The sequence below is a fragment of the Acartia tonsa genome, chromosome 15 (genome assembly GCF_053477335.1).
Source record: "Acartia tonsa isolate MP-2025a chromosome 15, ASM5347733v1, whole genome shotgun sequence".
NCBI classification, from domain to species: Eukaryota; Metazoa; Arthropoda; class Copepoda; order Calanoida; family Acartiidae; genus Acartia; species Acartia tonsa.
In genome coordinates this window covers 23,739,274-23,762,677 of record NC_137274.1, presented here as the reverse complement: position 1 = coordinate 23,762,677, position 23,404 = coordinate 23,739,274, and the positions used below count along the sequence as shown (strand labels likewise).

Here is a 23,404-nt window from a genome sequence, read left to right as displayed (position 1 = left end):
AGTCGCATTGATTCTCCATCTGCAGCAGACCTTTCAGCGGTAAGTTTACTAAATTGTTTTAATATTATTATTCGCCAAAAGTACGTGACTTAAAGTAAAGGATTTGGTGATTTTAGCTATGCTTATATACAATAGTTTATTTTAACTATAGTTTTTATCCCTTTCCAATGGTTAGCATTATGACTTTGGAGGATTTATGTAATAATCTTTTTTTTTTTTTTTTTAAAGTATCAGGATTGCTCAATAATCTATATGGGTAGACATTATTATATTTCTCCCTAATATTTGTTAAGACTTTCTGTTTAATTAATATTTACTTCCCTATTTTAGGAAGCGGAAAGTACAATTCCTCTGGTGGACGTTTTCGAGATCGATATCCCATCCAGCCAGTTCGGTTCTATGGGTAGTGAGATTCAGTTCCCTTTGCCGGAGAGAATTGTTGGAGGCTTAGAACGGCTGTGTCTTACAGTTGAGACCCCAACCCCATCCCTTCCGCCAGAGACTGCCTCAGAGACGGCTAGCCTGACTTCAGTTGCGCGTTCGTCAGATAATAGCAGGGAGGAGTCCGATGCTGAGGGTGTCCCTCGGCGACGGGGTTCTGCCGGCCCTAAGCGTACGCGTTGAAGTGGTGATTGTTAGCTTGGTCGTAGACACTGTAATTTTATTAGACAAAAACTGTTCAGACATGTGTGACAAAATTCTTAATCTATGTAACTAGTCAAATAGTGATCACTATTTAGTAAAATATTAGACGTTATGACTTTTATACTGTACAAGACCAAATAATTTACACCGTTGCTATTTTGTTATGTATATACATGTTAGCTTGTAAGGAACTTAGTATGTAAGGTAATAATGATGTAAGGTTGTATTTTCTTTTACCCATAATTTAAACTTCGTGTAGTCTCAATTACTTTCTTCGTAAGTGAACTAAATTTCTTTTCTCAATAGTATATTAACAACTTTAATTTCAGCCTTATATCACAATTTATTCATTCTTGTTAGCTTTTAAGGGTTATGTATATATAGATATTTAGTCGAACTTGCGCCTCAGTACCTTTTCTCTAATCTTTCATTTATATCCATCCCTGTGCATTAATCGTGAATTTTAATTGTGCTGTGATATATATAGAGGACTTGTAAATAGCATATATTTTTTTTTTTTGTAACCAATATCTAAGTAGACTGAAAGACTGACGTTAGACGAAGCTATTTAAATACGCTTATTCAAGTACCTTTAAGAGATCTCATGTAAAAACTATTTGTAATTTTAGTATTTGAGTAATTAAAGTAGTATCATTGATCGGGTAATCTCATTAAGGAAGAAATGTTTAAAATTAGTAGGGTTTAGAGTAAATATCCCTTTTCTTCAAAACTATTGAACTTAACATCCTTTTAATTCTTACTACAACAGCCGTAAAACTTAAATTTCGGGGTAAAATATTCTTAGGTCTGTCATTAAAGCTAAATCTAAGTTTTATTTCCACCAAATAGAATTTTCCTGATTCGAGTAGAGTCATTGATAGGCTATGTGCCTATATATATATATAGGTTTTTGCATTTATTGCTCAATTATTTTTAATGATCTCGGAATTTTTTCTTATGTGCCAGTATACAGCTTAAGTCCAAAAAAAAATATATTAACTAAATTTGTTAAAACTTGTCAGAAATCTTTCTTATTATCGCAGTTTTGTTTCCAAAGATTTGTTAAATGAAAGTTTATATTCTGTTTTCGAAATTGTTTTAACTTTATAATTTTCACCAAAGAGAAGTATTTGTCAAATTTTTATACCTTTTTCTAAAGATTATCTACTTTTGTTAAAATAAATATAGAGATTTTTAAGTAACATATATACTTGTTAATTACTGGTTTAATATATGTTGTGTAAAATTCCCATTTACGTAGCTACTCTATAAGCGTTACTTGTTCGTTTATCACGTTAGTAGTGATAATAATTAAATTAAATTGTTACCTTTATGAAGCGTTTAGCCTAGTTTTAAAATTCGCTTATTTTATAACGATTAAATGAGTAATAACATTACCTGCTATGTTCTTTTGGTATCATAGTTACTATATATGCGGTTTATTTTCTTACCGTTTCTATCACTACCTTTTAAGATAAATCATATAATAATAATGTAGAGATTTTTATAAGAACGTACAAGAATATAAGTACAATATTGTATAGGTAAGTACGAGAGTATTATATTTTCCGTTTGGCAAAGTCTTTTATATCATTGGGAATGTCCGTAAGTCTTTCCATCTGGATACATTAGAAATCAAGTCATAAGAATCAGGTTAACTTGTATGTTTATCTGACTATTCTGTTTGAGTTTCTAGGTCGATAACTAGCGGTAGTTGCGGCGGGGTGACCTCTCCTGCCGTAGATTACCGTTAGGTTATGATGATGTGCATCTGGTCGTTGAGGGATAAGCGTTCTACCGCGTATACGCAAACTCCTCTGAAAAACTCTTAATATTCTTTTCAAGAGTCTGACTAGGAATGTAGTGACACTGTCTAATATTATAACCATGATAATTGTTATCGACACGTATATAGCTATTTCTTTTATATGAGCGAAGATGGTTCTAATGGTCAATGGTTCTTTAGGTTTAGGTGGGCACAGTGATTCCGATGCAAATGGTAAAGTTCGTGCTGTGGTCTGTCGGTCATAGCCTAGTGCGAATTGTGTGATCGTATCTCCCAATGTGAGATTATATGATCCTCCTGTTATAATAAAAGGAGTGGATGTAATAGTTATTGATGCATTCTCTAAACTGTGATTAGTATTCTCACTCAAGCTAGTAAAAACAATTCCATCTTGCACATAAGCATAGGGATAAGTCTGTTTCGCCAAAGGACAGTGCTTGGTTATCAATGTTTCATTAACGCTAAGTAGTCCCTTAAGGCACTGGTCAGCTTCAACCGGTAGATAAGCGTTATAATAAGATTGTCTGTATACTCTTTTGGTTTTATCCAAATAATAAATGGAATCGATGTAGCATTCATCAAAAGGAATTGGTGCATATCTGTAGATTTTTATTGGCTCAGAACTTAATTCCATGGTGAATGATGTTGTACCACCACTTAAACGGCTTTGGACTTCCAATCCGAGATTATGAGTATAGTCCAGGTTAAGCTCTTGCCTTACAAAAGTTTTAATAGTGTCTGTGATATCCGTCTTTGCAAGATCTTGAATTAGAGTAAGTCTGAAGTTTAAGTCTGCTTTAAGCTCTTCTAAGTTTGTGATGGCTAAGTTGCTCAGGCTATCAACATAAGAGTATTCTGCTGTTTGCACAAAGTTAGCTGCTTTGGCATGAAGAGTTATACCACTTACGATTTGTGGTACTATCTCCGCAAGCAATAACTGTGTAAAATCAAACTTATCATGATCTAGCTTATAAGAAAGTTTATTTACGTTATTAGTCACTTCAATGCGGTTAGAACTTATTAAGGGAGTTACTGTTTCAATAGCTTCCTTGATTGTGCGGATAAGTTTCATTACATCAATAAGCAAGTCCTTAATCTTTTTGGTATATAACTTGCCTATGAGTTTAGTTTGTGCTGAAGTGAATGTGCGTCCATCGTAGCTAATGACTAATTGAGTCTTCAGGCCATCATAGATTGCTATTTCAGGCGCTGTATTGCCTACAGATATATCAACTTGAATGGATTGAATTGCTACAGCTGTGTAGCCTATATACTCTCCACTTTGATAGTGAGTGGGTATCAAGTCTGTCATTGTGTTTGCTGTTGTACTATAGTAGTACATACTTAGTATTATTAATATTATTTTAGGATACATTGTTAAACAGCTAAGTTTATTTAATAAATGCTTATATCCACAATCAAAAGTTACTTTTCTGATTGATACACTTACACTAATAAATAAGGTCTTCACTGCTTGGAGTTCTATGATAAACTAACTTATTTTTCCAAAATCTGTTTATTATCCCACTTTCGCTACTGCTAGATCCTGAGTGGGCGTTTCCAGTTTCTAACTATAATTAAAGTTTTGACATATTTTTTGTATGTAGATTGGTTATAGGCTTAATAACTAATCAAGTTCATCTCAGTTCAAGGCATATATATAGGTTGTCTAATAATATTGTTATGCCTGTGTAATTTACATGGTTCATGTTAGGTATTTTAACTCAATTCTGTATATATTGGGTTATGTAGTACCATGCGTATATTTGTACAGTTTATTTTACTTGTTTCACTCTGTTTAGACTATACAGATTCAAAACTTATACATATACAATTTACCTTCTATATATTTTTGCGTATAAATATTTTTGAAGGGATCGACTTATTTAGTCGACGTGTATTGTATATGGTTGGTCTCCCCCTGCCAATAGAGAAGACGTAAATTTTACCACTGGATATATAACCTTGAGTGGGAAAATTCTACATAAATTATGATATCTCGGTTATCAGATTAGAATAACATACTATTATATTGTTCTCGAGTTTACAGGGTAAACGGAAATGCAAGTAATTGTTATTGGAGTGAACTTATATCTCTTGAAATCTGATATTTATAATTTATGTTCAATGTTTCTATAGATATGAATTCTGTACGTGTATAGAATCATAGGTTTTGTATTATTTAAATTTGCATTTTTGTTATAATGGTAATCATTTCGCTGCTTATTTGTGCATAAAGAGATGACTGTGCACATATTTCTGGTTGCAGATTTTGCTTTAGCCGGAATTATAAGCGGAAACGTATTCGTTTAGGTTATTATCTTTTAGTCCATGAGTTTATTGTAAGACTTTATAATTACTCTTTTGTATCCTCTATGAAAGTGTCAAAATATTAGTCAATTGGTTTGAAATTCTTTGATTTTGAAAGGGTATTTAACTTGTCTGTATTTATATCAGATCTCCTTTCAACCATGTTTATATTGAAAACTTGCAATTTACTATGTACTGCGAGAGGATATGTGTGATGTTTAGACTTGGTCTTATGTAGAAAGTGTTGCTTTAATTAATTCTACGAATTTCCTTTAAATTTACCTTATATATTATGTGTTTTAGTTGTATTATTAGCAATTAAAACAGGTTTTGATACGTTTTGGTGTTTTTAAACTAGAACTAGGGGAATTTTGTTATTTAAACTTTTAACTATCCCTGTGTGTCAGAAATTGCGTACAGCATATAATATCACTTGCAAGGAAAGAATAGTAAAAGTTCCTTTTTATAGACTTAAATATAATATAGCTCATATGCGTTAACAACTTAAATATGGCATTTTTATTAAGTGTGTTTGTTGTTATAACAGTTCAAGCTTTTATATTGGGACTAGTGTTTTTAACGTCAGTTTTGATGAGTTACTGCATTAATTTTAGGCTTGTTAACCTAGTTTTATGTGTTTGTGTTAAAAATTAATACTTGTTTTTTTTTTTTTTTTTTTTTTCTTCTCAGGAAGGACATTGTTGTTTTTAGTCTTAGGGTTAAACAAGTAATAAATTGATTCTTTGGTATATTCAGCGATACTAATTATATTTGGTTAAATTTTGCGATAAGCCTGTTATTCATTCGATGCCAAGTTGCATTAGTATTTGGATCGTATTAGAGGTCTGAATGGATTTTCGCGTAAAATTTTTTAAGTTTTTAACGATGTCTAAGTATGATATGCAAAAAAAAACTTAATTTTGTTTGACTGAAAATTTTTTTTTTTTTTTGAGGGTAGGCAATGGCTTTTGCCTAATTATTAGATTTTTAAAATAGAATCATTGATGGGTGAAATTGTGGCATATCACAATATATACTGTTGCTGTGTTCTTATAATAAAAGCATTAAAGGTATAGTTTTGTTCGTACAGATCCTAATCGATAGTTTTGTCTTTATCACTATTACATACAAATTAGATACACTTTTGTCGCAATATGGTTTTGGGCATATATTTCAGGCATTATTATAGGCTGATGGGTTAAGTATCCGAAATGTGTTTCTTAGACCTAATGTTAACTGCAAGGTTACTTAAGAATTATAATTCATAGGGTTTTCAGGATAATCAAAAATTAAATTCAGGCGGTCCAATACTGTTTTCCTTAGCTTGCAAATGCAACGATAAGCTTGGTATCTTATCACCAGGAATGATATAGTATTGTATGATCATATAAGGATTAGAGCAGGTGATAAAAGTGGTCTGTGAGTTCTGGCAATGCAATTTATAATAAGACTATTGCATAAAAGCTAGAGGTGGTGCCAGCTTCATTTGACAGGGTTATTTTACATGTCAATATGCTAGTTAATCTACCAAAATTGGTCCAGTTGCCAAACTTTCTTAATGTCCTCTAAGTTTTACCTTTGTGCTAGGATTGAGACAAAAGTTCGTCTAACCTGAAAATATAATTGAGATCGAATGTGCTATTGGTTCGTTTATGCCTACTGTTGTGAATATGCGCATAAAAAGTCTTCTTTCAGTAAAATCTGTAAGTCCATATATCTTTTGAAAACCGCTATGCTTGCTTTCAATTTATACTGCGATAGACATGTAAACCTAGAACCAAGGAAAAGTTACAACTTTTCAAGGTAAGTGAAATTTTCTTAAACTAATTTTCTATCTTTTATGTGCGTATTTTCCACAACTTTCTTCAGAATATTCAAAATGTATGCTCAATAATTCTGACTTCGGCCTTAGATAGTTCAATCAAGTTAATGATACTCCCTAAGTATACTGGGCTCCTGGGGTGGAGGAGTGTACTATCTAGGTTATGTTTTATATATTTTTTTTTTACAATTTTGTCTTGTCTGTCATAGGTTGAATTTTAGTGTAAGATTTGCTTCACAAGCAATAACAGTCTTTAGGCAAGGTCCCAGTGTCATTTTGGCACAGCTGATTGTCCAAGACTTTTCTGTCTACTTGTGAATGTATGAAGATTCTAGAACTATACCGTAAAGCATTAGCTTTATTACTACCCAAGTTTTTTTTTTTTTTTGTATATTGATTTGAAATATTAGTGTGTGAGATTGTCAATCTTGACCATACACCTTAACCTAAATTCTACAACATCATCTCTGTTTTCAACGAATTTACTGCATTCAGGAATAGATGAGACTAGAAATTTTATTAGCATTAAGATGATAATCAGATTAAGATCACTCATGATATGTGAGTGCCCTGTTCGATAGCTGTATGATTTAAAGTGTATCTATCAGCTTGATAAGTTAATCAATGTGATTATTGATTTTGTGTTTCAGATTGGTATAAGAGTATTATTGGGTTGGTTACTAGTAACTAGAGTGATCTAATTAATAGCTGGTGTGTTTCGGGCTATGGCAAGTTGATCCAATTCGTCATCAGATTCGTCTATTTCTGGTAGCATAGGTAGTCCATATATGAATGATCCTGTGAAATCGAAATCAACGACTACCTCTCTGACAATAGATTGGTCGCTGGACTCTATGTAACCAGTGATAACTGTGTTGGTGATAGTGTGATTGGAGTTGTTGATTATTAGAGCTCTGCCACTGAGTTGTCCATCATCATTGATAATGAGTTGTGTTTGTCCAGGTAAGATCTTAATTCCTGCGTTTTCGTTTGAAATATGATCGTCGCTGAGGATCACTTGTGTTCCAGGTGCCAGGTTGAAAAAGTGGTTGATATTCATCACTATCACTTGGGTTTCTTTAGCTTTGATCTTTTTAACTACTCCTGTACAGAGCTGGAGCTCGAGTTCAGAACAGAAGATACTGCTCAGTGGTCCTTCAGGGTGAAGAATATGATACAAACACAGGAGTCCATGTTAGCTGTAGACTTCTAATACCATTCAGTCCAATTATCATAGGTGGGACATCCTCATGGTCTTCAGCTACAATTGAAAAGAGAATTGGGTAATGACGGCTTGAAAATGATGTGGGACGAATCATAAGAGTTACTTCTCTGGGTTCGGGGATCTTGTGATCTGCACATGTGACTGGCAGCTCATGACTTTCTTCCAACTGATTTTTATCATCGTTCATTACTATGCCAAACAACTTGCTATAGTACCTGGCTGATATGATGTTTTTATCTGTTGCTGAGTCAAGTAAGGCTGTCATGCGTACGTCATAGTCATATTTACAATCTATTTCTTCTGGCATACAACCAGAGCAATGAAGGTACAATTTCCTTTCTTCCTCCTTTGCTGGTGTAATGTTATCTCCTACTTGATCGTTAGGCTCATTGGGAATTATTTCCGCTGTAGCAGCTTTGATTCCACTGAGGTTACAATCTTTAGATGATTCCTTAGCATTGGCTTTAGCCCAATCTTCATATGTTTGCCTGAAGACACCACTAGGTTTCACCTTACCACTATGGTACAGTTCCATCATGGCTGGCCTTCCAGGACATAGGTGTCGAAAATGGTATAACTCTTTACCATATATCTTATAACAGTTTGTGCAGAAAGCTGATGTCAATACAGTTGGGTATAACCTTCCTGTATCATCACATAATAATCTACATCCATCAGATATGTTGTGAGAATATTGTCCACATGCTACACAGTAGCGTCCAGGTGATAATCTATAGGAAGCCTGATAATCCCGCTTGGTATTCCTTTGAAAATGCCTGTCCCTGTTATCCCTGTGATAAGGTTTGGGATTGGGTGATTTTGTAGCCATTTCTCTAACAGTGGATTTTCTTTTATGATAATTTGAGATGGCCTCTATTTTGGCAATTTGTCTGTCTCTGTAGTTAGCTCTTCTCTCTTTAGATTTCGAAATGTTGGTGTTGTTGGTTCTCTTGTGTTCTACACTCTTTGTACAGTTTGTGCAGAGATTCCTCCCAACTTCAAGTGAACCACTCGTGTTAGGTCTACCAAGTTGTATTGTGTTCAGTTTCTGTGAGAGTAGAAGTTCTTCTGCTGGCTCTGCTACTTTTGTCCGCACACGGGAAACAGTTTTCCACGAGTCTGGTGAGTTAGCTTGAGTTGATAGTGAGTCCAGAGATATCTCATTCAATTCAGGGCTCATATTCTTCTCGCCAATTTGTTCTGGCTCTTCTAGATTGGATATTTGTATTTCCTCATAAGCATCAGAGTCTCTAGTGTCTGTATTAGCTGAAGGGGTTTTTATACCAGGTGTTGTCGAGCGTCCCCGACAAGGAGTGGTTTCCTTATCAGCTTCATCATCCTTCTGGCCTTGCTTGCGGGAAGATGACATGATAGTTGTTGTAAAGCCTTAGAACTATTTGTAAGTTCTTTAAATGCCTGTGAGATGTTGTACTATTTTTAAGATAAAAATAGCGAAAGTTCGAGAGGAGTACAAATAATGGGTGTAGTCTAAAACGGTCAAGAATCTGTTTAAACTAACAATTCTTTGCTTTAAAATTTGCTTAGCTATAGATGGGTGTGGTATCTGCTTCACCTATAGTTGTTTCTACGTCGTATATACTTGCGTGTGAGCTTTGATTGATATTCTAAAATGTGCGCTAATGCACCCTTATCCTTAATTAAGCTCAACTGTAGAAACACCCCTACTTAACTTTTATATAGGTTTATTTATGGAGTCAATTTGAGCTAGTTAGCTATTCAAATTAGTTATCAAGTTAAGTAATGTTTGCAGCGGAGTTAATTTGGGTATGCTTATATACTATCACAAATTAACTTTAGTTTGCCCAGGAGTCGACTTTCCTAGCAAATTATGGTTGTCGAGAAAAAGAAACAGCAATTTATAATCCTTGTTGAATTCTTACTTCACTCTAAGGATATGTGTTTATAGCCTACGATCTACTTATTCCTGTAAGGCTATTATGAATATAACTTACTAAGGTTCACTCCCAAAGGATCGTCTATATTCTAATAATATTGCAACAATTTTGCCTGAATGTCAAAGATCTCGCCACCTCTTACTTATAGTTGTATTAGGGGTTTTTCCTTCCAATCCTATAAAGTAATTTGCGCAAAATTGGGGCTTCACTTATGACTTCAATTCTTATAACTGTAATAAGATATACAATTTAGATACACCTATATTTATATATGTAAAGATTGTTTTCAAAATTATCTAACCGGATGTAATCTAATTATAATTAGTAGTAATACAATATTCAAGTGCAAGTTTACTCTGAGGAAGTGTGAGATCCTACACTAGGTGGCCAACCTATAATGTGGAGGTTGTCAATCAAACTTCAAAGGAGCCTATCAACTTTGAATTAAACGATACTTATACTTTTGAAAACTAATCTAACTGGTTTTAGTGCACTTCTTTCTAATTTATCTAAAGGTAATCTGTTAGGTTATAAAAACTCTGGGCTATATGTAGACACACTTTTATGTTACTTGGTTATAGTCTATGTGCTAATAAGCCTAAGTAAACATACGTTTCTCGATATGTAAAAAAAAATTTTTATGATTCCGGATATTTAAAGACAGTAGGGTACTTTCCGTAGTACTTCTGCTACTTCTTTTAGAGACGTCCTACTCTCCCAAGGTAGGCTGCTGCAACCTCCTGCTGCGTTTGGTTTATAGAACTTTGTCTCTTAAAGCGTGCTATTCAATACATATAGGGCCTATATTGTTGACTATACTTTTATATCACTAATGGTCACTATCACTAGTAATTAACTTGTCTTCACTTTCACTGCTGAATCCTGGTGGTACATGAAATAGAAATGTTAGCATTAACAAAGTAAGTAAAAATTTAGTTTTCATGTCCTACTTATTGTTGAGTGAACTGTTTATTGTATTTATGTATATGTTTGTAGGGAACATACAAAAAAATTTTATAAGTTAAGATTGAATTAAAAACTTTCTAAGTCAGAATAAAATAGAAATACTCTAAGTCCAAAGTTGGAAAATTTTGACTAAGTCCAAAAAGTTTCTAATGAAATTATTCTAAGTACAAAATCAATAAATTTTGGCTAAGGGAAAAATTTATGAAAATATCTTAAGTGCAAAATTAATAAGTTTTGACTAAGTCAAAAAAAAATTTTATTGAAATTATCCTAAGTACAAAGTTAGTGAATTTTGACTAAGTCCAAAAAAATTCTTTTTCAATGAAATTATACTAAGTACAAAATTAGTAAATTTTGACTAAGTCCAAAAAAAACTAAGTACAAAATTAGTGAATTTATCCTGGGACAAAAGAAATAGAATCACTCTAAGTCCAGACGTGGAATATTTTGTCCAAGATGAAATTTCCTAACAGTTCATTCACATAGCTACTTTAGAGGTTGCCCTTAAGTCAAAAGAAATAGAATCACTCTAAGTCCACTATTGGAGTATTTTGACTAAGTGCAAATCTCGCTAAGTTAAGGATTTTAAAGTCATAGAGTATTAGAGTGTTAGAATTATCCTTCACCAAAAGAAATAGAATCTCTCTAAGTCCATAATTGGAATATTTTGGCTAAGACAGAATTACTCTAAAACAAAATTTTCTCTTAAGTGTGGAAAATGAAATTTGTTAATCTAGTTGGAAAAATTGCAATTATTACAAGTCCAAATTTTTGGTAAATTTCCAACCAAGTCCACAATTTCATGAAAATTACTATAAGTCCAAAAATTCAAAATTCTCTCTGTAACAAAAGAAATAGAACGGTGCTAAGTCCAAAAAGTGGAATATTTTGCTCAGAGCATCAGGAAGTCTCTGGAATCATTGTTAATTGCATAAAGTAATTTGTTTACACTTATATCATTCCAACCGATCAATGTTGAGAATATCTTTGAGACTTTGAAATCTTTTGTTTAACTCAAAATTTTGGAGGAAATAGTTATTTTGATACATCCGCATATAAATCAGAATTATATTAGGAATATAAGGCCTAGGCATGTATAAGTAAGTGCAAATCTCAGAAAATCGGTTCTAACGGTACCAAAGTATTAGTACAGTTTAACTTGAGTATAAATGCTACAAGTTTGTAATAATCTTTTGGCCCTTTACTACGACTCAAGAGTACTAACTGCTTTCGGCATATTGTTTCAGAAACATGGCTCCAAAGACAATATGTATCCCAACTAACAGCGTTTCCCGTGTTCTATAAGATTTGCTCCTAAGTTTTCATTTAATAAGACAGTTCAAAATGGTCCTTTACAAATAGTATTTTGATAGCTTATAAATGAAAAGTTACTCCATGCTTGATTCTTAATAAGTTCTGGTTTAAGTATCAAAGATTCAAGTATTTCAATACTTAGAGAATTTCCGAATAAGTAAAAATCATACTAAGTCCGAAGAGTTATATATATACTCCGCCACCTAGCACAACTCCTAGATCTCAAAAATATGACTAAGTCCAAAAATCAACATTTTGCACATAGCTCAATCATAGATTATTCCAACCCAAGTGTTTTACTAAAGAGAGGTGGACATGGAGGTGCCGGTGTGCTGGTATTCTCTAGGGCCTCTAGAGTGTCAACCAGTGCGAGTGTCCTTATAGGGCGGCGACCAATGGCCACAAATATGCTAGCATTCTCTAGGGCCTCTAGAGTGTCAGCTAGTGCAACTGCTCGTACACGAGGCTCTCAATTGCATTTGTGTCGTGCCTTTCAGTCCCTATCTCTTCAAACGCCTCATAGTCCTAACCTTGCTCTCAAATAGTTTCACAGGTTTTGGAAAATCCGATTTTGCCATAACTACAATTATTCGATTTTGGTAAAAATACCTGCCTTAGGCGGTTCGGGTACGGTAAGGAAAAAAAAGAAAAAAAAATTTATGAAGTAAAATTTTACCAAGATACAACCGGTAAGTTGCACCATTGTGGGTGCGAATGGGGCGTTTGTCCAAATTTAGGTATGGAGACCGCTCTTCTATGAGTACTACTAAAAACCTACTTTTACTGCAATACACATAGACATTCTCATCGTCGGTTCGTTTGTTTAGAATGCTTAACCCTCTATTCCCACAAGTATAATACGAATTTGGTTGAGCTGGTGGAAGCTCAACAAAAGACCCACGCGAAGTATTATGTTGCTTTAATCTAAGAATAAATGGTTGGTTTTGATATTCGGTCAGAATTATATAAGTATATTAAGTATTTAAGGAAGGAAAATGTTTTTTTATAAAGTGTATTTATATTACAAGTGCATAAGTTAAGTATGAAAATATTTACAGGATAAGTGTTAAAATTATAAGTAGAGTAGGACAGAAATGTGCCCTAAGTCCCAAGCAGTGAATTGTGCTAAGTGTTAGAATTCTAACATAAGGCCTGAGCTCAATTCATGCTAAGTACTAAGGGGCCTAAATTTAAACTACAATGCATGCCAAACAACTAAGTCATTACCTTTTAAAGCCAGAAAGAGAAGTTGATGGTAGGGGAGTCAATAAATAACTGAATAAATTTAAGAGGTACATGCTATAACATTAGCTCTGGACCAGGATTTTAGTGTTTGTCTGTACAATTAAATGTCTGTGTGTTAATATGTGACGTAAATCAGGCATGGTTGTAGGCATACATATTTGTACTGATTATTTATATGATTACTTTAACAATAAACATAATATCTTTAATAAACATATACTATTAGCAAATCACATACAGATTACCATGAATAGGCTAGCGTTACCCATATATGGTGTCACATAGGTAGAGATAGGCCTATGAATGCATAAATTGATACAAATAATGCCTTGGGCCTAGCTAAAGTAATTGTGTCTTGCCCCTGATTGCTACTAGATAATTGCAGGGCACGCGTCAATCAAATATTCACAATCTGCTCTATAAAGTGTTGACTTTATATCAAGCATAGATAGATAGCTGTGGATGCGAAGCATTTCTGTAAAAGTCTTATATGTACGTTCAAAGAATTTGAAAATTGAGGATCGCATCTCCATACTCGAAACAATTTAAAATGTCTGAATAAATATGTAAAATTCTTATTTTTTTGTGAGTTAACCTCTTTTATATATCCTATCGTATAAAGTAGTAAGCTTTTTTCGTCAGTAGCAAAGGATCTCTATAACTGCTGAACCAATATGGCTCTCCTTAAGCTTCTTATAGGTCCAGGAAAGGTTTTTAACTATTTTGGGATAGGGTATCTCCACATCCCCCCAGATAAAAATCTCCCCCCCCCCCCCAAAAAAAAAAAATATTTTTTTTACTTCGTTTAAAACTCAAGTTAGGGGAGGGGGGTGGACTTTTCCCCTCCCACCTTAAGTGCCCGTAGAGGCTTCTAGGGGCGAATCTGCTAGTTTAAAGATATATAGTCAGACAGACAGATAGGTAGATAGGTAGTTAGATAGAAGATAGATAGATAGAAACTTAATAAATCAAAACTTCTGTTTAGGGGATCATATAGAGCAAAATCAGCTGTAACCACTGCCTCTAGTAATAATACAACCAACAGCCCAACAACCTACCATAACAACAGCCCAGCAACCTACACCCAACAACAGCAACAACATTCTGTGATGTCTACTCCGTCCTCTGCTAAGGCTGCTTACAGAAAGGTAGATAGATAGATTGAGAGATAGATAGATAGATGGATAGATATATAGATAGATAGATAGATAGATAGATAGATAGATAGATAGATAGATAGATAGATAGATATATAGATAGATAGATAGATAGATAGATAGATAGATAGGTAGGTAGGTAGGTAGGTAGATAGATAGATAGATAGATAGATAGATAGATAGATAGATAGATAGATAGATAGATAGATAGATAGATAGATAGATAGATAGATAGATAGATAGATAGATAGATAGATAGATAGATAGATAGATAGATAGATAGATAAGTAGATAGATAGATAGATAGATAGATAGATAGATAGATAGATAGATAGATAGATAGATAGATAGATAGATAGATAGATTGAGAGATAGATAGATAGATAGATAGGTAGATAGATAGATAGATAGGTAGATAGATAGATAGATAGTTAGATAGATAGATAGATAGATAGATAGATAGATAGAAAGATAGATAAATAGATAGATAGATAGATAGATAGATAGATAGATAGATAGATAGATAGATAGATAGATAGATAGATAGATAGATAGATAGATAGATAGATAGATAGATAGATAGATAGATAGATAGATAGATAGATAGATAGATAGATAGATAGATAGATAGATAGATAGATAGAAAGATAGATAAATAGATAGATAGATAGATAAGATTCTTTCTCCCTAAGATATGGAGCCATTTTGCTGACTTCCCTTACCTACATTATTCTAAAAGTATGATATATGTATGTACAGTTATGAGTTGAGTAGATAGATAGATAGGTGGATGGATTGGATATATGTATATAAATGGATAGATAGATAGAATAGTTAATGGACATATGAATGGACTATAAGATTGATTGATTGATAGATAGATAAATTGATAGATAGACCAATAGATATAATGACAAATAGATAGGTTGATGGATGGATATATAGGAATGGATAGATATATCGTTTGATAGATATATAGAAAGATAGACAGACACTCAAAAATCTGACAAATTATCATTTTTAAATTTTCTATTTCTAGGATTCAAGCAGTAATACTACGCGTCATAATGAAACAATGTCCAAACTGAACCAACATTCCAACTCCACGCTTTCATCTGTACCACGTGACGCGCAACGTGATCAGAATGCCGCGTTGTCGCGAGATAGAAATGAAAAGTCGTCATCTTCCGCGCGCCATCATAATAGTGAACAATCAGCTGATGCGCGGCGTCGGTTGACAACCACGCTTTCGCCGGAGGAGGCGAAAATGATCTCACACTTTGAGAAAGAGGTAATTGCATTAATATCCACTGGATAAGAACCGGTTTTTAGTCATACTATCCGCATAATGTCTGCGGAATGCTGTCTATAATACAAAGGGATAAATAATGATAAACTCAGGGATCTCACACTTTGTGAAAGAAGTTATTGCAGGGAGATAGAGAGGGGACAATGGGCTGTTTATTACACTAGTCCTCAAAGTTTCATAAGTTTTTCCTATTCATTTGGTTAACAACTTTGGATACTGGTGAATTTTGATTGGTTCAAACATGTTAATTTAATCTACAGAAGGGGTAATGTTGTGTGTCATCATTAGGGATGTACATCAATTTATAGGCCATTGTCTTATTCCTTTAGATCCTTGGGTAATTGGCATAAAGATTTTATCGGGAAGTTTACTCTTTGCGGCGGTTATTCTATTAGTTTGGGATTAGTCTGCAAGGATCTAAAGGGATAAGACAGTAGCTGATAAATTGATGTACATTCCCAATGATGATACACAAAATTACCCCTTCTAAAGATTATAATTAGATTATAACATTTGGACACTTAACTTAATGAAATCAATTGTGATTCAATAAAGTCCTCAAAGTTGTTAAGTCAAAAAATGTTTCACAATAAATTTTGTTTAGACTAATACATTAATATTCTGCTTATTCAGTTCTGACACTCTACAAGTTTTAATGTTAGTTTGTCCTTCCGTTTTAGAGCTTCGCTTTAATGGATGAAGAAAATTTGTGTTGGAATAAGTTGTATAAAACAACAATTAAACAAAAGTTTTTGTCTGCTAGAATTTCTTTTCTCGTATTCATTCGAATCCGGTGGATAGGAACCGGTTCTCATCCATACGAAAAAACTATGCCTAGCATCGTATTATATCCAGCTTTCTAGGAATATAAAAATGTACAATCATAAGATTAAAACAAGTTTTTTAGCATCATTTTATATCCGCAGAAAGCTGTTTATAATACGAGGCGAGAAATAACTATTTTAAATTTGACGGATAATGGGACCAGTTTGATAAAAGCTTATCCAGTATGGCTTTGAAACCGATTAATATCTTCTGGATTAGAACCGGTTCTCAGCCATACTGCAATGCATCGTTTCACATTATAGACAATTTTCTATGGATAGTAAAATTAAAAATTTGATATTATTACCAGTTTTGTTAGGTCTAACTCTAATCAACCCTATAATTTATCGCTTTGGTATCCGCGGAAAGCTGTCTATGATACAATGTGATATTTAACTAATTTTAGATTGAGGCGCACAGCTTAGAGATTGTTGAACGCAGTTACGAAGATGACGAATTTGAGGTTAGATTATTCCGCCATTTTATTATTTTCCCACGCGCAATTAAAACTGATTTTCCCGCCATTTTCTATCTTCGCGCCATTTATTTTTTTGGAGCCAATTAATCAGAGAGAGAGAGAGAGAGAGAAGTGACAATGGGCAGTTTATCACACTAGTCCTCAAAGTTTTATAATAACGTTTTCATATTCGTTGTCTAAACAACTTTGGGGACTTTCATCGAATTTTGATATGTTAGCTCATAAAGTTGATTTCCTAAACTAATTTAAATCTACAAAATGTGTTATTTTGTTTATCATCCTTGGGGATGTACATAAATTAACTCACAACCATTAAAAATAGGTTCCTACTGCTGCTATGTCAGATGTGCAACAGGTATAACTCACTACCATGCACAGTTAAGACTTGCAGAGAAAGGTCGTGCAATCAAAACAAGGTTGGTTGTCTGTTACTAAACAATTGGGGACAGTAGGAGCTTGTAGCTTATTAATTAGAATTTGGGGGGCTGCGATTTCTGTAATAGTAGATGCATAATTGCTATCTATCTATCTTGATATTTATCTATCTATCTATCTATCTATCTATCTATCTATCTATCTATCTATCTATCTATCTATCTATCTATCTATCTATCTATCTATCTATCTATCTATTTATCTATCTATCTATATATCTATCTATCTATCTATCTATCTATCTATCTATCTATCTATCTATCTATCTATCTATCTATCTATCTATCTATCTATCTATCTATCTATCTACCTATCTATCTATCTATCTATCTATCTATCTATCTATCTATCTATCTATCTATCTATCTATCTATCTATCTATCTATCTATCTATCTATCTATCTATCTATCAATCTATCTATCTATCTATTTATATATCTATCTATTCCCACACTTAATAATATTTTCCCACGCTCTATGATAATTTCCCACACTCTATAATAATTTCCCACACTCTATAAATTTTCTCACGCTCTATAAAATTTTCCCATGCTCTATTTATGTTATATCTAGCTGGAGTCCTGCCCAAGTGAGACAGGCACCTACACAGTGGGTAAAGATGAGGAGAAAAAGAATCAAACAGCAGCTTCAGAAGAAAAAGCAAGGTAAGAACACTTTAGGTACTTTTATTTCATCTCAAAAAAAAACTTTGGGTACTTTTATTTAAACTCAAAAAAACTTTGGGCACTTTTTTACATCTTTGGTACAAAATAATAGTGTCCAAACTTTTCAACTAATGCTTGTCATCATTATTAGGGATGTACAGCAATCTAATATCTAACTATCTATCTAGGTTTCTATCTATCTAATTATCTATCTAGATATCTAACTAAATTGTAAATATCTATCTAATTATATATCTATAAAAAAATATAATAAGATATCTAGATATTTTACTGTATGTCGAGATATCTAACTAGATATCTAATTATCTATCTATGTATCTAGGTATCTAACTATTTATCTAGATAACTAACAATTTATCAAACTAAATACCTAACTATAAATCTAGATATCTAATTATCTATATCTCTATATCTAGGTATGAGCTTGAGAACCTAGTAGGAGAGAACCAAACTAGAAACAATTACGTTCAGGAAAATTTTATCAAAAAATTTTAATTCAATTTTCATCCACCAGATGGTGTTACATCCAAAGATAAATAGTCAAAAATCCTTGTATTACGTAGGGTGACACTAACCTTTTAGTTTTGCGACCTTTGTCCTGAAGTTCTAACTGTGCATAATTGATAAATTATGAGTTTCATTTCACCCAATTTTAATGTTACATGCCTGATATAGCAGCAGTAGGGATTTATTGAGTTCTTCATAAGCGTTGGAAAGTGTCATGTGTGACGTCATAAAACTACATCTATAGTCATCTTTATTTTAGTGGTTTCCTTTCTCACTTCTCCTCTCATCCTTCCTTTTTAGATGAATTTTTATGACGTCACTCATGACACTTTCCACTTTGTTCATTTAAGTTTCTGATAAGATTGAAAAATTCAGGATTGGGCTAACCGCCATGCCGCACATCATAACCGCCACTCTCCCGACACCTCCGGCGATGTCCCGCCATCCCACGGACATCGCCGCAACTCCCCGACGCACCATGCAAGAGTGTCACAAGGAGTGTCGGCGCCATCATTGCGCCCGACGCTTATACCCACCCCGCCGCTCCCGGGTGGGGACAGTGGGTTGTGCGGCGATGACGGCGATTTGAGTCCGCAGCCCCTGGGCAGTGGCAGTTGCGGAGGAACGGCAAATAGCCTGTCCAAGTCCAGGCGAAGGTTACCCCCCACTCCAGGTATCCAGGGAGGGGGGAGGGAGAGGGGACAGTGGGCTGTTTATTACACTAGTCCCCAAAGTCTTATACTTAAGATTTTTATTGATTTTACAACTTTGGGGACTTTGAGTTGAGTGTCTAATTGTTTCAGCCACTAATTGAAATGTTCAGAAGGGGTAATTGTGTGCATCATCATTGGGGATGCACATCAATTTATTGGTCATTGTCTTATCGCTTTAAAAGCGCCGCAACATCCAATATTTTTATAAGACTAGGAGGTGGGGGACTATGGACTGTGAATTATACTTGTGCCCAAAGTTTTATAAACTCGTTCTCTCATTAGTAAACTTTGGGTACATTTATTAAATCTTGATTTGGTTATAAATCTTCAGTTTTTCACCAATATTTTCAATCAATTTGATGTGCTTGTCTTTTCCCTTAATATCCTTGAAAATAATAAACAATATGTCCATAAATAACAACTTTTATTTTCTTGTATACATTCGAATCCAGTGGATAGGAACCGGTTCTCATCCATAAGAAAAAACTATGTCTAGCATTGTATTATATCCAGTTTTCTACGAATATAGAAATGTACAATCATAAGATTAAAACCAGTTTTTTAGCCCGTGCCTTCGGCATCTCGGGGCTAAAAAAACTGGTTTTAAACTTATAATTGTACATTCTCTATCCGCGGAAAGCCGTTTATAATACGATGAAAGAAATAACTATTATTTTCTATTTTATAGTCAAAGTTAAAGTCCATAGATTTAGCATAAACTAAACATAATTCTTTAAACAAAAAAAACAATTACAAGAAATATTCTTCTGAAATTATTTGTGAAGATTCCACTGACCAATAAGCATATAACGTGTTGTTCAGGTGGAGTGTCGTCAACCCCTGTGAGTGGAATCTTGAGCCCGGAATCAAATCCAGAATTTTCACCAAGCACAGATTCTCCTAGTCCTACCCAGGTATTTTCCCACGCTCTAAAATATTTTTCCACGCTCTTTAGAATTTTCCCACGCTTAATAATATTTCCTACGCTCTATAATATTTTCCCCACACTCTATTATATTTTCCCACGCTCTATAATATTTTCCCACACTCTATCCATGTTTCTTGAAGTCAGATGAAGGGGAGAATAGTTATATAAAGCAAACACATCATTCTATAATATTTTCCCACGCTCAATGATATTTTCCCACACTCTATAATATTTCCCCACGCTCTAAAATATTTTTCCACCCTCTCTAATATTTTCCCACGCTCTATAATATTATCCATGTTTGTAGGAGTCAGATGAGGGGGAGAATAGTTATATGAAGCACACACAACACTTAGTCAATGTCATGGAGGCTAGAATAAATCAAGTAAGATATTATGCACTAGTGGCTACGCCCCTAGAGGCATCTAGAGGAAGCTTGAACTCGACCCCCGCCCATTTTTTATTTTAGTGTAAAAAAAGAAAAAGTAAGATAAAATAAGAAAAAATCCCTTTTTTTTTGGGGGGGGGGGTGTTGGTTTCCTTCCCCAAAATGGCAATTTTTTTGGAGGGTGGTGGTATCCTTCCACAAGAGTAATAATCCTTCCAAGGTCCTATGAAAAGCTACACTATAAAGGAGAACCATATCAGCTCATTGTTTAGTGAGATTCTTCGGTACAGACAGACACTTAGAAATCCAGTTAATTTTATTTTTAAAAATTAATGAGTCACCCAGCGAAACACAGTAATAGTGTCTGACTGATTATGACGTAACAAAAAAAATAGCCAATGAGAGGCCGTTATTGACCAATGGTAAAATTTATAGTGGCTTCTCATTGGCTAATTTTTTTTTGTTACGTCATAATTAGTCAGACACTAATACTGTGTTCCACTCTGCGGCCAATAATTAAACTATAGTTATTATATCTGTCTATCTATCTATCTGATTTATTGAGTTTCTATCTATCTATCTGTCTCTAGGTATCTGGACACACCACAAGCACGAGCAGGGCCATAAAAACATCAACCATAGTCAAGAAAAAGTCTACCACCACATTACCAAGGTAAAATAAGGAGAAAGCCTAAAATGTCACGTGAGACGTCATAAAAATATAAGGAAGGTTGAGAGGAGAAGGGGAAAGGAAACCCTCAAAAAAGAGATGAATTTTTAACACGTCACACGTGTCATTTTAGGCTTTCCCAACATAAGTTTTAACGTCTTTAGTTTTGACGCGGTGTTGTTGAGTCGAGATCCCATCAACTCCCCAACGACGAGCGGATGCGCTAAGAGTTCGTGCGTACGTCTGTATATAATTTCGTCTTTTTTTCTAGAAATCTACTCTATGTAGGTATGTCTTTCAATCGGCAGGCAAAAGACAATGGCCGATAAAAATTATTGTACATCACCAATGATGATAAAATTACCCCCTCTGTAGCCTAAAATAGTGGTTGAAATGTTTGGACACTCAAATTATTGAACCAACCATTGAAATTCCATCAAAAGTCCCCCAAGTTGTAAAGTTAAGAAATAGTTATTTATCGCATCGTATCGTAAACAGCTTTCCGCGGATATAAAAATGTTCAATTATAACATTAAAACTAGGTTGGTTAGTTCTGAGATTACGAAAGAACGCGCGGTTTTAATATTATGATTGTATATTTTTATATTTGTAGAAAATTGTATAATAATAATACGATACGATTTCAATACATCAATTTATCAGCCATTGTCTTATCCCTTTAGATCCCTGATTTTTAGTTATTTATCTCTTCGTATTATAGACAACTTTCCGCAAATATTATGCGGATAGTATGGCTGAGAGCCAGTTCTAATCCACCGGATATTAATAGGTTTTAATATTTTAGTAATGATGGAGTAAGCGCTAAAGAAGCATGGGAGCGGAGAAAAAATTATGATCCTCTGATAGCTTCAGGTAATAGCATCGTATTATAGACAGCTTTCCGCGTATATTGTACGGATAGTATGACTAAGAACCGGTTCTAATCCAGCGGATATTAATCGGTTTTCCAATACCTTGGAAAAAATATGATCCTCTGATTGCTTCAGGTAATAGCATCGTATTATAGACAGCTTTCCGCGGATATTATGCGGATAGTAGGACTAAAATCCGGTTCTAATCCAGCGGATATTAATCAGTTTTGCTATACCTTGGAAAATTTATGATGTATCTGATAGCTTCAGTTAATAACATCGTATTATAGACAGCTTTCCGCGGATATTATGCGGATAGTAACCCTAAGAACCGGTTCTAATCTAGCGGATATCAATCGGTTTTACAATACCTTGAAAAATATATGATCATCTGATCATCTGATCTGTTGTTTAACTTGAATCTACAGAAGGGGTAATTTTGTGTATCCTCATTGGGGATGTAGATCAATTTATCAGCCATTGTCTTATCCCTTAAGATCCCTGACTAAATGGACCTCCAGAAAAAGGTCATGCAATCAAAGTTGTGGAAACTTCAGTATGTAAGAAAGAACCAGTTTCTATCTAAGTGTCTATCTATCTATCAATAAATTTTAGGACGTATGAAAGAACCAGTTTCTATCTATCTATCTAAGTATCTATCTATCTATCAATCTATCAATAAATTTTAGGATGTATAAGAAAGAACCAGTTTCTATCTATCTATCTTTATATATATTTATGTATTTATCTATCTATCTATCTATCTATCTTTATAACTATTTATCTATCTATCTATCTATCTATCTATCTAAGTATCTATCTATCTATCTATGAATTTCAGGACGAAAGAAAGAACCGGTTTCTGGAAGAAAAAGTTCAAGTTCAAGTATTGGGAGGTCACCTAGAGAGGATATCAAGTTAGTATCTATCTATCTATCTGTCTATCTATCTATCTATCTATCTATCTGTCTATCTGTTTGTCTTTCTATTTGTCTGTATGTCTGTCTGTCTGTCTATCGAACTAACAGATCAGATAGTTAGTATAGCACATTATCTATGTATCTATATGTCTTTTTGTCTGTTTGTCTGTCTGTCTTTTCTGTCTATCTGTATGTGTGTCTATCTATCTATGTATCTACCTATCTATTTACCTATCCATCTATCTATCTATTTATCTATCTGGCTGTATGTCTGTATATATGTCTGT

The 23,404-nt window shown here is 33.9% G+C and overlaps 1 protein-coding gene across 1 annotated transcript in view; it reads left to right on the top strand.

Moving 5' to 3' along the window:
- LOC145307023 (uncharacterized) overlaps nt 1-23,404 on the top strand; it is a 46,067-nt gene that overhangs the window by 18,393 nt on the left and 4,270 nt on the right. Inside the window, exons 6-16 of the mRNA XM_080149363.1 lie at nt 14,215-14,377; nt 15,426-15,677; nt 16,927-16,983; nt 18,007-18,098; nt 18,536-18,592; nt 19,004-19,299; nt 20,162-20,253; nt 20,575-20,652; nt 21,246-21,328; nt 22,131-22,198; nt 23,039-23,114. Of these exons, the coding sequence (XP_080005489.1) occupies nt 14,215-14,377; nt 15,426-15,677; nt 16,927-16,983; nt 18,007-18,098; nt 18,536-18,592; nt 19,004-19,299; nt 20,162-20,253; nt 20,575-20,652; nt 21,246-21,328; nt 22,131-22,198; nt 23,039-23,114 (1,314 nt within the window). The remainder of the gene's footprint in view (nt 1-14,214; nt 14,378-15,425; nt 15,678-16,926; nt 16,984-18,006; nt 18,099-18,535; nt 18,593-19,003; nt 19,300-20,161; nt 20,254-20,574; nt 20,653-21,245; nt 21,329-22,130; nt 22,199-23,038; nt 23,115-23,404) is intronic.